This window comes from Glossina fuscipes, unplaced genomic scaffold, assembly GCF_014805625.2.
Source record: "Glossina fuscipes isolate IAEA_lab_2018 unplaced genomic scaffold, Yale_Gfus_2 61, whole genome shotgun sequence".
Classification (NCBI taxonomy): domain Eukaryota; kingdom Metazoa; phylum Arthropoda; class Insecta; order Diptera; family Glossinidae; genus Glossina; species Glossina fuscipes.
This window is the reverse complement of record NW_023998433.1, coordinates 6,028,376-6,042,233: the sequence shown is the minus strand read 5'-3', so window position 1 is coordinate 6,042,233 and position 13,858 is coordinate 6,028,376. Positions and strand designations below refer to the sequence as shown.

The following is a 13,858-nucleotide window of genomic DNA, read 5'->3' as shown; positions in this document are numbered from 1 at the left end:
AAGTTTTGCATTATGAGCCAATTGAACTCGACTGTTATTCGTTTAGTTGAGTTTCTAGTATAAGTAGAATTAAAATAAATAAATAAATAAATTACCGTGAATAAGAACGAAATGGCGGCGCCAAGTGGGAACATTGACATCTTTGAATCAATGGTTGGTGATATTTTTGAGAGACGCAATAACATAATTAGTAGTGGGGAACTTTAATAATGATTTATATGATCCCGTAAAATTGTTAAGACTCCGATCTTTTTGTAATCGATTATATATTCTCTACGACATAATATATTGCCAACACATTTTCAGGTGTGTAATAATATAAAATCCCTTATTTTCTTATATTTGATCAACTTACCCTATGTACTATGAATCAATTTCAATGGCCATTTTTATCGTCCCACCATGCACTTATATGTGCTTCACCGAAAATCCAAGACCCATAAGCATCTTACTTATTTTGCCGAAGGTATTTGAACATGTTATAATATCTCAAATCTGATGATTGACAAACTGGGTATGGTCGAGGCTGCTGTGTCTCATCTACGTTGCTAGGAATTACTGAATCCGAAGCAGAGACTTGAATGAAAGTGGAATAAGTATTCAAGTGTCATTCATTGGGCTTATCCAAGGCTTTTGATCGAGTTGATCATGGAAAGATGTTGTAAAAACTTAATAGTGAATTTATTTTTTTAAGTACATTGTGCTCGCATATAAAGCCCTATATTTCTAGTAGGAGACAATTTGTGTCTTTTAAACATCGGCGCTCACATATACGGCATGTGAGATCTGGAGTTGGTCACGGTTCTGTTCTTGGTCCGCTGTTATGTTCAGTATATTTGAATAACTTCTTCAGCGTGGTTGAGTCCACGGTGTACGCTTTCGCAGATGATATTCAGTCTTTGTTTCATGGCACTCAGTCAAGAGATGCATTACAACTGTTTATTCATGAGACTTTAGACCAGCTTGAACGTTGGATGAAATCAAATTCTATGCTGTTGAATATCTCGAAATCAAAAATTATGAGGTTTGGAACTATGCAACTCAGAGATATGAGATTTCAATTGAGAGGAAATGAATTAGAATTTGTGGACAAATTAAAAATGTTGAATGTTATTATTGACAGGAAATTTGACTGTTCACACCACATTGGCGATATCTGTTTAAGAGTTTGTTTTACTTTTCGACGACTGCACTACCTCAATATGTATTCGCTGTATCATGTGGCTTATGCGCTGATGATGTCACCTATATCTTGCATGATAGCTGGTAATGTTCATAGAATTAAGCTGTTGGTGAGTAAGATTGCTAGGTTTGTGCTTGGCGTAAGTGATCATAATTCTGCCTCTGGTCAATGGAAATCGACATTACAGTAACATATTGAGGCACGTTAGTAACTTCTTAAAATGTTCTTTTGCCAATTATTCGGCTATGAGATATCTTGTACGCTTTTATGAAATAATTGAGAGTGATACAATGCAGGTTTTGACTCAAAGCTTTAACTTTCTGCGTCCTTCAAGGAGTGCACAAATATTTATTTCTTTGATAAGCAGTTCAGTCTTTTTTTCGGAAATCGTTTCTGATCACGTTTGGACAATCGTTGACCCATGTACCAAAAAAAAGCTCATTGAACATAGACGGTAGAATTTTGATCTAATTTTACTGTACCTATTATTAGCTTTGGACCTTGGGGCGCGTTTCTAGTTGTTAAGCCTTCTAGGTACGAAATGTTATGGATTGAAGTTGTTAAGAAAACAATAGTGTTATAAGTGTTATTATATAGATTCAGACTTACTACATATAAAACCAACCATGAATATGTTTAATTGTAATATGTATTTTGTCCACATTTCATATTTTATATTAGACAGTGGTAATAATTAAAAAAATGTGTGTAAATTGAAAGTAATGAGCAAAAAGCACGGAAAACAGATTTTCTCAATGTTTGTCATAAAGGAGTGTGAGCATTATGGGCGTGAACTTTGAAAAGTTTAGGTTATTTTCAGCTTCTTTTAAAAACTTGTAGGCGATATCTTTATATATATTCTATTGTATAAATTATAAATTTTAGTGTAGAAATCAGAATTTATTTGACTTAACTTCCCCACTGGTCTTTATGGAAATGATTACTTCAGACAAACTTCAACCAGAATACCGAATGTCCTACCACCTTTCAAGAAAGCTAATTATTATATTCCAAGATAAATTAAACTCAAACTCGTTTCGTTTCTAATCATTGAAATCTATTGCGGTTTATATTGACGCATAAAACCTCGAAAATATTTTGTTAATAAGCAATAAACGCATCAGCTGACAGGACCTATTTTTATATTTACATTTTTGATAGCATTTTAAAATATTTCAATAAGCTTTTACATTAATATCAATATGAAGCGTAAGAGTACACTTCTTCATAAATAGGGCTTAGTTGCATGTGAATTATGCCCCTTAAGAATATGCGCCTAGTTTCAGCTTTCTATAACAATTTTCGGGCCTGTGAACGTTCTAATAAACTAACAAACAATCTGGTTGATGGAGAGATTACTTTACATAAAAGATATTGAAATTACCGAAGTACGCATTAAATTCGTTATGATTGTGGAGTTATGTGTGTATCAAAAGAAAACTATGTTTGTAAAAAATATGTAAATAAAATGTAGTACTTACCGCTTTAATAAACATTAGTCGCCAAATACTGCATGTATCCGATCTTAACTATCTATCTTATTTTTATATAAGAAACTAACGACAAATCTCTACTATACTACGATAACACACAGTCGATAACACAAAACGCAATCAAATTGTAATAAAAAAAAAAAAACAAAAAACAAAAGAAAAAACAAGACCCTATTTGTTAATATCTAAAAACACAATATTTCATTACATTTTTTCGCTCTTTTTCGTATACATGTTTACATTTTTAATACGTTTTGGAAAAAAGATTAATATGACGACGAATAAACAATATGCACGAACACATTGAGGATCAGTGGTTTTAAGAGGGAGAGTTTCTTCTCGTATACAATAATAAGCGCCCCCATTAAAAGACACTAGTTAGAACAGACGTGTTATACCTTTGATTAAATATTTAACTTTTTTTCAAAGATAATCAATAGCAACAGAGTTTTCGCTTTTACTAGTTACAGAAAGACTAAAAGTTCTTTAAACATGATAAAAAATATAATATATAAATAATTTATTTATAAAATTTATTTCGAAAATAGTCAATTTTATGCATCAAATGCAATATTTTACCAAATTGATTAATAAAAGTGAATTCGTTTTTCCAAGGTCAGCACTTGCTGTAAAGGATAGAATAATTTGAGAACCGTAAGATATAATCTTACTCCCAAGCATCTTTTCGATCGATTATTTACATATAACTATACTGACATCCAAGAAATAAATAACAGTCTTCCAAACCAGGCCCGGGTAAATTTTTTAAATAAACTAAACGATAATGATTTACAAGCCTACAATTCAGCTGAAATTAAGTCGGAATGCGTCTATAAAAAAATAGGAATCGTAATCATTAGAGTGATTAATTTATCTAGTGACGATCTGGACGATTTGAGGAAGCAATATATAAAAAACGCAACCGAGGATGACCACATTGTCCAATATCTTGCCAAAACGTTGGAAATATTTGGGACATCAAATAAAGTTAGCCAACGATAGCCAAGAAAGTTACTAAAGGAATTTTATTATGACATTTAGATTTGACAGGGTCTATTATAAGAAACATTTCAGATGTTAGGAACTGTATATTTTATTACGCTTTGGTTATAACCAATCATCGAGGCAAAAATTACCCCGTAGCCGAAAGAATAAACGGCTAATGAAATTCCGGCAATTGTGTGCGAAAAAAGGAAGTTGGCCTCCTTTCACAACAATCGTTACGTGCTTCCTCTACCATTTTTCAAAATCTCCGATTTAAAAGAACTACATACTAATTATTTGCTTTATTCATACTCATGTAGATACTTAAGGTACCATACTTTCTTTAAATAAAATAAGTTGATAGCTTTTACCGTCCTTTAAGACATATCGAAAATATGCCGATGGTGAAACACCCTAAAATTTTTTGTTTACACTTTGTGTATTGCAACCTTTCGCCAATAATATACATGCACTATATGGTAAATAGTAACAATAAAATTTTTTTTAATTTCTTATAACATTTCTGTATAATTTCTTGTTTTATTTGTGCTTTTATTTCTATTTTTGTTCGGTTTTTCTAATGATTTTGTAGACTTCAATTATCAAATACCTTAGCGGAGGCGCGATAAGTGTGAAAATAGTCTGCCTTTTGGCAAACACAAAAATGAGGGTTATGTACAGTTATGGGCTAACTTCACGCCAGTGTAACTTTATAGTTAACACATATAATTTGTTTTCATATTTTTTTCGTTTATATCTGCTTACATTGAAGATGTGTAACTTTTATGTTGGTACAAATGATTTAATAAATTTCAATGAAAATAATTATACGAATATGAAGAAAATTTTCAAAATTAAATAAAAGTTTCAAATTTTTTCATATACATTTTATTCTTTATGTTGCAATTCTCCACATTCCACAAGACCCGTTATTTGTGTATATTACAAGGCTGATTCTGCAGAGTATATTCCAGGCTTGTACTTTAACAAAATTTTAAATTAAATGTAATATGGTTCCTATTTAGTTTTAGTATATGATTTATTTTATTATTTTTAGATTTATATTTGTTTAGGTGTATATTTCAATATATTTTCTATTTTTATTCCGTTTTCCCTAATCATTCATGTTTCATATTTGTTCAATTATACGTTTAGTTTAATATATTTAATAGTTCAATTTCAAACCATCTAATATTCGTTGATTTACTTGTGAATTTTGCAAATTTTCAGTTTCTATTATTTCGCAATGTTACTAACCATAAACAATAAGTTCGTTTGTTTATAAAACAATACGAGTTGATACATTTGAAATGTGTCATTGCTTATATCGTTTTTTCAAGCTTGTTAAATTTCATTATTTTGCTTATGTTGCATTTTGGTGTCACAATTCAATTTACACATACATGCACATTTGACATACATAGTAATTTTCTCTGGATAGTGCAAGTATGTAATATACAGTTTTCTGTATAATTCTGCTTTGATTTAAATTAATTTTGGTCTGTATTATTCAATAAAACTTATATTCTTCGTCATTCTGGAAAATTGTTGATACATACATTTTACACAATATAAGCAAGGATTGGAAATAATTAACGCACCTCCCCAGGCTTTAAATGTATGAAAGGAATAAAAGCTGCATACAGTAATCTGATTAGTTGTATGGGAAAATCGAAATTTAACATTTTAAAAACAAGTCTGTGATGTAATATACAATCAAAGACAATTTTAACATTAAGTAAGATCTTCGCGCTTCATTCTTGATACAATTTTTTTAAACTGGTGTGTTCTTTACATAAAAACCAAATCGTTGGAGACGAGATATGGCGTCACTTTCAATAAAATCTATTGGTTTTCGATGATAGATGTGCTTCGAATGATAAGTAATTCTAATTACAAGCTATAATAAACTAAAAAGATAGTAACAAAGTTTTATACAAATCATTCTTACCTCTTTTCAAATATCATATCCTTCTTTGGAGATATATAATTGATATGTCCAAGAGTGTATGTTTTCCATTTTTCAAAGATTTGATAATACATGGAATTTTTTACTATTTTTTTTATATTAATGTTATTAATATATTTAGATGACGGTTTAAGACAATTACTAATAAGAGATATCGTAAGACGATCCAACCCTTTGTTTGCCATTGCATGATTTGGAGCAAAAATTTGGGCCAAAGTTTCACATTTATTTATTTTACAATCGCTTTACATTGCGCTCTACAGCACGGCAACCTATCCTGGATCTCTGGAAAGAAATTTTTTCGTTGAGACTTCACGATTCACTGGGACCTGACAGCCCAATATCTTATCTGTTGATTTCTAATTTCTCTACTGCACAAACAAATGCCTTTAGGAAATATTTATGTTAATTCAAACGACAAATATGAACCCAAAAATAATTTGAAAACAAAAATAGAATAGCTGAGGTTCATCAAGACGACTGACTTAGTTAAGCTTAGGTGATGTTTTCAGCCAATGATTTAGGAAGCATTGCTTTAATGTTTTTTAATTATTGCAACCATGTAGTATTCAAGAAAGGTACAATTGCCTGTTCCTTCATAAGGGCTGAATATACTGTAACACTGTTTACATTCTTACTTTTTTAACAAAATTAACTAAACTCACACATTTTTGTTGATTTGTTTGGGAGGTCGGCCATGCCTATCTTATTGAAATTAGCCAAAAATTCTCATTTTTATTATTCTTAAACATTATCACTATTTAATATTCATATCTTTATTTATTTTACAATTAATTATCGATTTAATTCAATTAATTGTCTGTAAATTATTTTTAAATAGCTGCCAAAAATATAATGATTGCCTATTTTCTTTCTTTTGTTGACGAAAAAAAACCGTTTTTGAAAATTGTTTAATTACAACAATAATAATCGAATAATTAATGCAAACTGTCATTAACAATAATAATAATAACGCGACAATAACAACAATAAATGTAATCACACATCTATGACACCTATTTCGGTATCCAAACGTATGCGCCAACTAAAGAAGTCTGTTGTGTATGATGACTTAATGATTGAAACATGAAAGAAAAAAGGAATCTTTAAATGGAAAAATTAAGTAATTAAAGAGGAATTCGGAATAAAATTGCGAAGGAAAGAACTACCAAAAAAAAAAAAGAAACACTTCAATGTAAATAAAAAAAAAGAAAAAAAAATAAAACAAACGTTAAGAAACTATTTTTATTATTAGTTTGGAGGGAAAGTTCTGTCGTATTTTAAATTGTCAGGAAATTTTTCTCGTAAATAAAAAAAACACCTAGCTAATGAGTCATTCGGATTTTTTTTTTGTTTTTGTAGCTGCTGTATAATATAAAACGATTCTTTTTTTACCGTTCATCATTTACTTGTGATATTTAAAGTGAAAAATATGTCAATAGATAAAGTGCATTTATAACACTGCCTTTTGTATGAATTTCAAAAAGGAAGCAAGGCATCGGTCGCATGTAAAAATTTATGTGCGGTACTTAGAAAAGATATTGTAAATATTCGTACTTGTCAAAGATGGTTTAGAAAATTTCGTTCCGGGGATTTGAGCCTCCAAGAAAGGGATCGATAGTCCATGTTGGAAAATAATCCACATTTAACAAGTCGAGAAATTGCGGAAGAGTTGGGCATTCATGATATAGCTGTTGGAGATCACATTAAATCTCTTGGGTTTGTGTTAAAACAAAGTATATGAATAAAATACCACAGAACTTTCTCTTCAACCTATTATAATCAACGACAACGGGTTCTGTTCATGCAATATTTCTGCTTATACGTAGCGATTACAATGTAAATGAAGAAAAAAAAACAACCAAAAAATGAGAAAATACCAACTAATAACAAACGATAAACAGAAATAACTTACACCTTTTGCAAAACTTACTGCAAGTAAAGTTGCGGAAGAGAGGAAGAAAGGAAAGCAAATATGAAGAGCTAGCTATAATAGGAATTTAATAAGGGAAGAGGGCTTTATAAAGTACATATATATGCATACATATATACATATGTATGTTCGTGCGATAATTGGAATCAGGTATTTTTTAATGAGCATTTAAGTGGCGTTTTTCAGTTGCTCAGTACCGCAGTACCCTAGCTTACTTTCAGTGTTGATCTAATGCACTTTGCAGTGCATTCACATATGTATGCTTTAGCGTAAGCTTGTGCTCTCTTACTTTAAGTTTCATTATTCTTTATAAGCAACAACTGAACAACAATTTAATTGTATTTTTTTTCTTTTTTTCTGAAGTCAGTATAGGTGGCGGTTTGTTGTGTCCCAAAGTGGCAGCTTAACAACAACAACGATACAATAACATAGTCACCAAAATAGCTCACGATATACAAATAAGTGGCATGACAGAATTTTTAGTATAATTGAAATTACAATTACATGTCTAACCTTTAACAAACTGTAGACAAAACTTGACGGCTGCTACAATCTTTATTAACAATAATTTCTTTAGTTAAGACATCTACGGAAACTTATACATAGAATTACAAAACAGAAAATAAGAAAAAATATTTGCTGTATGCATGTTTGGCTGTTTGAAGAGTTTAGTAGTAATCGCATTACTTGCGTTCAGATAATAGCTTTGGGTTAAATGAGAAAGCAACTAACCATCTAACAGGCAAAAAGTTTTGTTATATGCGCATTTGTTTTACAATTACTGCGTATTTCCTGAAGCTTGCAGACGTCCCTGCCATAATATTAAAAAGTAGGCGGGTTAATCTTGTGCTAAAGTTTCCATTACATATTTACAAAAATCACGTTAGCGTAAAATAAGTAATCGCATCAAATTGTTACCAATGTGCTTACATATAATAATAGAATAAAATTACAAAACAAGTTTTATTCGGCCTGGGTCGAATCACTTAGTGCTTAATGATCATATACACCATTATTGTTTAATTTTTTTTTTTTTTAATATCGTACGCTCAAATACGTATTTAATTTAAAATACAATTTTCTTCGATTTGGAAGAGCTCCGAAAGCCAATATAATTCAAAAGAACATTAGAATCTATTCGTTTAGGATGGCTGACAGACCAACAGCCAGAGATGGCTTTTAATTGATGACAAAATGATTTCTAATGGACACAATACCAACCTGTATGGGTGCTGAAAAGGGACTAACTAAGTAGACAGATACATTAAATTCAATTACGAAAAAAGAATAATTAATAATGTCCATAAAAGATTATGTTGATTCAAGTCGTCGGTGACTATAAATTTACTTTTGACTGTCGCTCCAGTGGGTACGTAGTTGGTGAAAGCATAGTACTTACCGATTGAGCATACACACTAGGTTGTGGCCACACTCCTTGTTACTCTGTCTTCTTCGTGGTTTCTTTCTGACTTTCGTCACTTCTTTCTAACGGGCATGTTACATAAATAAAAAGTGTCCCTCGAATGATTGACCACATTAAAAAAAAAAAACGAATTTATCTCTAAGAACTTTTAAAGCTACATAGTATAGATTGTGAAGTGGCCTATTAATTGATCGTGAAGACTATTTTAGTAGAGATTAATTTGCCGATCGTATTAAGTTAGCAATTTTATATAAACTAACTTGATAGTACTTTTCAATAATTTATCAATGATTTAGACCCCAGAACTTAGTAAATATTATTATACATGGTCAAAATATTGTTAGTCAGTAGTAAGGATGAATTTATGAAATCCAAGGTGTCAACTATTCTTAGCGATAGTAAACTTGTTTGAGAGCGAATCATGTCTATTTGTAAACTTCATGTTTGAAATGTATAGAGTTTTGCGACTTTGTGAGTCCCGTAAATAAAATTTCAAGGCATAGGAAGGAACGAATATCATCCTATGTATTTAGTAATGAAAAATTTCAAAGATACTCTATGAAGGTGTATATACTATACAGTTTACCCATGCATACATATGTTTTATGTGTTCATCAACCCGTTCGTCTGCAAAAAAACGAAATTAAAACTTGACAGACGTCAAATTAGTTTTCTGTTCAATTCCATAATTCGTTAAGAATAATTGTGTGGGATCGTTGTGGTTCTGAAAGTAAATGTAAATAAAACACACTTTTGACTGACGTTTGGATCAAATACTTCTTCAAATATATTGTTTGGAACAAAAGTGGCTAAAACGTGTTACGCAGACAATATCCCAAGAGTTAGGTTACGTGCATATGGGGCGATGCTCAGATTGGATTAAACGGTTTCGTAAATATATAATTTTGCCCCCTTTAGAGCAAAAAATATATATATATCTAATAAGCACTTTTGTTTATAGAACTACAACAAAGGGCAAGGGTTATATACATTTCGTCATAAATTATACTTATATATATATATATATATATATATACTTATATTCTTGATCAGCATCATATTGTAAACCAATTTAAGTATGTCCGTCTACTTGTCTGTCTGTGTGCGTATTATGTACGGCAAGTACTCTGCTGGTAGCAGAAATGAAGCCCTCGTTTTCAAATTTTTGAGACACACTCGAAATTCTTGCAGACAGATTAATATTGAAATCTGGCCAAATCGTTTGAAGAAAACACACACAAGGTAATATAACCTAAGACCACCCGTGCTTTAAAAAATAAAAGAATTTTGATTGTTGCAAAAATGGAAAAAGGAAACGATTACACATGCTAAATATTACAGGGTATTGAAATTTTATTCTTATTGCCAAACCCTTTGCAGCACCTCGGAAAAAGTTTCAGAAATCTTACAAAGTCTACATATTATTGATCAATTTCTAGTCCTTAGTCGTCTACACACATTCGCCAGCCCGTCGATCCGTCTGCCTGTTAATTTCTTTGATGAACTTAGTCCTGATTGCCAAAACAGAAATTGATAGTGCCTTGCAAAAATGGTTTTGGCGTTGTCATTTTTTAGAATTTTTGAAAAATAATAATTTTTCTTTAATAAATAAAAATACTCGTAATAACCTCCCCGATTATTTCTATTCTGTTATTTCCCTTCTATCCAAGCAAAGTTGTCCACAGAATGCTTACAGTTGCATGTTTCCCTGAAATCAATTGAGTAGATCAGATGCAGTGAGGCCTCCTATTATGGCGATTGTCGCATTACTGGGCGACGGCGTCGGTTCACACTCAAGTAACCAGCCATTTCAGCGGACATCAGCAAGTTAAGTCAAACGCCAGACGATTGCGATGATATAAAAGAAAAAGTCTGCAGGCGAAAATTTTTCTTTTTGAGTTTTAGGTCGTCTATGCTCATCAATAATTTGTTCAATTATTTCTCTTTTTTTTTTTCTTTCTTCTTCTGAACATTTACACTTTTGCTGCTCATCTCGCAATAATTAAAAAAAAATTATATTTAGTATACGATATCATGTCAATCTTGCATGACAGCTAAACCGAGTAGCAGAATAGCAAAATGACTCAAACAACCGAGCAAGCCAACATGTGCAGTAGATCATAAAACAGCGCCTAACGATAATTCTATGTAAATAAGTATTATTGTTTTTGTTTGTGTTTTTATTTCTGCTTTTGCTTTAAGTGCATAACATAAAGGAAAACCTATAGTTAAGAAGCTGAAGCCTGTCAAAGCGAGGGAGAGGGAGTATTTATTAATATATAGTTAATATAACTTATATACTGTGACTTGGAAAATGTTGCACAATACGAATACCGACAATTTTCTTCCTATTTCGATTATTCCCTGTCTATATGTACGTCTAACGTTGCCAAGTGTTGTTTTATTCGACTTGTATGCAAATAAAATTGCATGATGTCGATGTTTTTTTAATTTAGTAATTTTACATGTTCGAAAATTTTTCCCTTTATTTATTTCTTCTTTTTTTATATTCAGGTGCGCATCTGCTTATAATGCCACGTCTGCATGTTCATTATATTAATTATAATATAGCAATTGGTTTCATATTTCATAGCTATATCCATATGCAAACACATAATTGTGATAATAATAACAGCAACATCATAACGTAAACGTGTTTTAATTATTCATTTACAGTATTTATTATTTTACATTTTTTCTAACATAATGTGATTTTTATTTTGTTTTTCTTTTTTTAATTTTCTTCTTCTTCTTTTACTTTTTCTTTTTTGTTATTTTTTACTTATTTATTTATTTATTTTTTATGTACTACATGTTATTGCCAGTTATTTATCTGTTTGCTGTTGTTGTTCTTGTTTTTGTTACAGAACACCCCTTATGCCTTAAAGGACAGCTCAAGTAGTCCAGCTGCTTGGACATCAACCGCTTTACAGCCTTCTAGTTATTATGCATACGATCCAACATTTGGTGCGTGCGGGTAAGTGACAAAGTAAGTTAACATTTTAATTATATTATAGAAAAATTGAGAAATATTCTTTTAGTTATCTTCTTCAAATCGATTTTATTTATTTCTCTATTTCATAATATATTCATGGGAACGCTTTGACGTTTTTTAAATGGAAAACGCGAGAAGTCTATCTCAACTTTTTTTTTGTAAGAAATAATATATATATAACTTTTAGGTTGTGTATGACATTTGCTTGCAGGATCTATAACTCAATTTAGGGATCTATTGATTGCGAACTTGAAGAAATGAACGATTATTATTGGCTTTTAGTTAAGTATGGATAACTTCATGAATTTTGTGTTTAAAACCAAGTTTTAGATGGGATGGGGGCCGACCTATGTAAAATGGAGGCATACTTATTTTGTTTTTTTTCATAATGTATGTAGCACCCAAAAGGAAGCTTCAGAGACCCTATAAAATATATATATTCTTGATCAGCGTCAAATTCTGAATTGATGATGTCTATGAGTATGTGTGGTGTGTGTTGTTGGCACTATCCTGGTCGCAAAAAAAAAAAAAGAACATATCGACTTCAAATTTAGTAAAAACATTGGAAGTTTTTGCACACAGACTGGTGTAGAAAATTACCCAAGTTGGTCAGAGCAGAAGCCCGCATTTCCGGTCTTTAGATTGATCAAGAATCTTTATACTTATAAGATGTTTCATGTGTTACAAACACAGTGCTTTTAGTGGATACGAAAATATCTTATGAATTCCGTATCTTTATTCGAACAACGTGAAATAGTTAACTAGTTGGAAACATGAAAAATTAGACTCCAAGAAAATAACCAACAATGTGTGGATCATATTGATGATACCAATGAATAAACAGACAATCAGAAAAATCTGATTAAAGTAAGTTTTTCATTGAACATAAGAGATTCATATTCAACTTTATTTTCAGGTATATGTGTTGTTGCAACCACTTCTCCGATCTATATATATATATATACGTCGAAAGCTCCCACGAACGGTATACAACAGACCTATTATATGGAATCTTATTATTGTTATTATAATTACTTTACAGCAAATGAAATGCAATTTTGTTGTTGTAGTCATTGAGTTGGTATTGTTCTTGACAAGGGCAGTGCCTAATTGGAAACATATATCTTTGCAATATTCGCATATCTTCAGGCAAAATAGTGGATAAACTTCCTTTGAAAGCTTTAAGATGCCAGCTATCTTTTCCAACTTCACTTTTTGGTTATCAAGAATTACTTTCAGGATTTAATTTTTTTTTTTTTTTGATATTTTGTGGTGTAAGCAACTCTTTTGCGCTTGGTGTTATGGGCGTCGGCAGAGTCCCGTTTGAAACGGGTAAACCGGCAGGAAGGTTTTGTCTTTGAGGGCGAAAAGTTGCCAGAATTTTTTAAAGCCCAATGGCGAGTTGGAAAAAACAAAATCCGCATTTTTCCATTGTTTTGAAAATGACGGGAACCGGCGCCACAGAAACGGCGTCACGTGAATAAGTGATTGAAGTGGCATGAAGCAAGCCTTGGCAGGCGTTGTTTGAAAGAGATTATTGTTGTAAAGTTGCAAATTTATTCTTCTTCTTGTTCATGAGCATGAAAAAGCTGTGGATAAATAATTATAAAGTTAAGGGTTTTGGTTTATATTAGAAGAAAATCAACACAGCAATTACCGAAGAAATTTATTTCGACAGAATACATTCAAGTGCTTCTCTTAATGTTTTTATATCCAGTCCCTTTTGTGCTTGTCATACGGATATATACAGTTTTTGTTTATGTATGTAATACCGAGAAAAATTTTTTAAATTGATTTAATCAAATTTATTATATTGTAACGAGTTTTCTTAGCGGGGTATACCCAGTCAATCCAGGATCCGTTGCAAGAAAATTTTAA

At 31.2% G+C, this 13,858-nt stretch overlaps 1 protein-coding gene across 1 annotated transcript in view; it reads left to right on the top strand.

The window, feature by feature from the left end:
• Positions 1-1,202: 1,202 nt before the first annotated feature.
• The window catches only part of LOC119637917 (homeobox protein araucan-like), a 155,624-nt gene continuing 142,968 nt past the window's right edge, over positions 1,203-13,858 (top strand). The window contains exons 1-2 of the mRNA XM_038034361.1: positions 1,203-1,292; positions 11,811-11,962. Of these exons, the coding sequence (XP_037890289.1) occupies positions 1,203-1,292; positions 11,811-11,962 (242 nt within the window). The remainder of the gene's footprint in view (positions 1,293-11,810; positions 11,963-13,858) is intronic.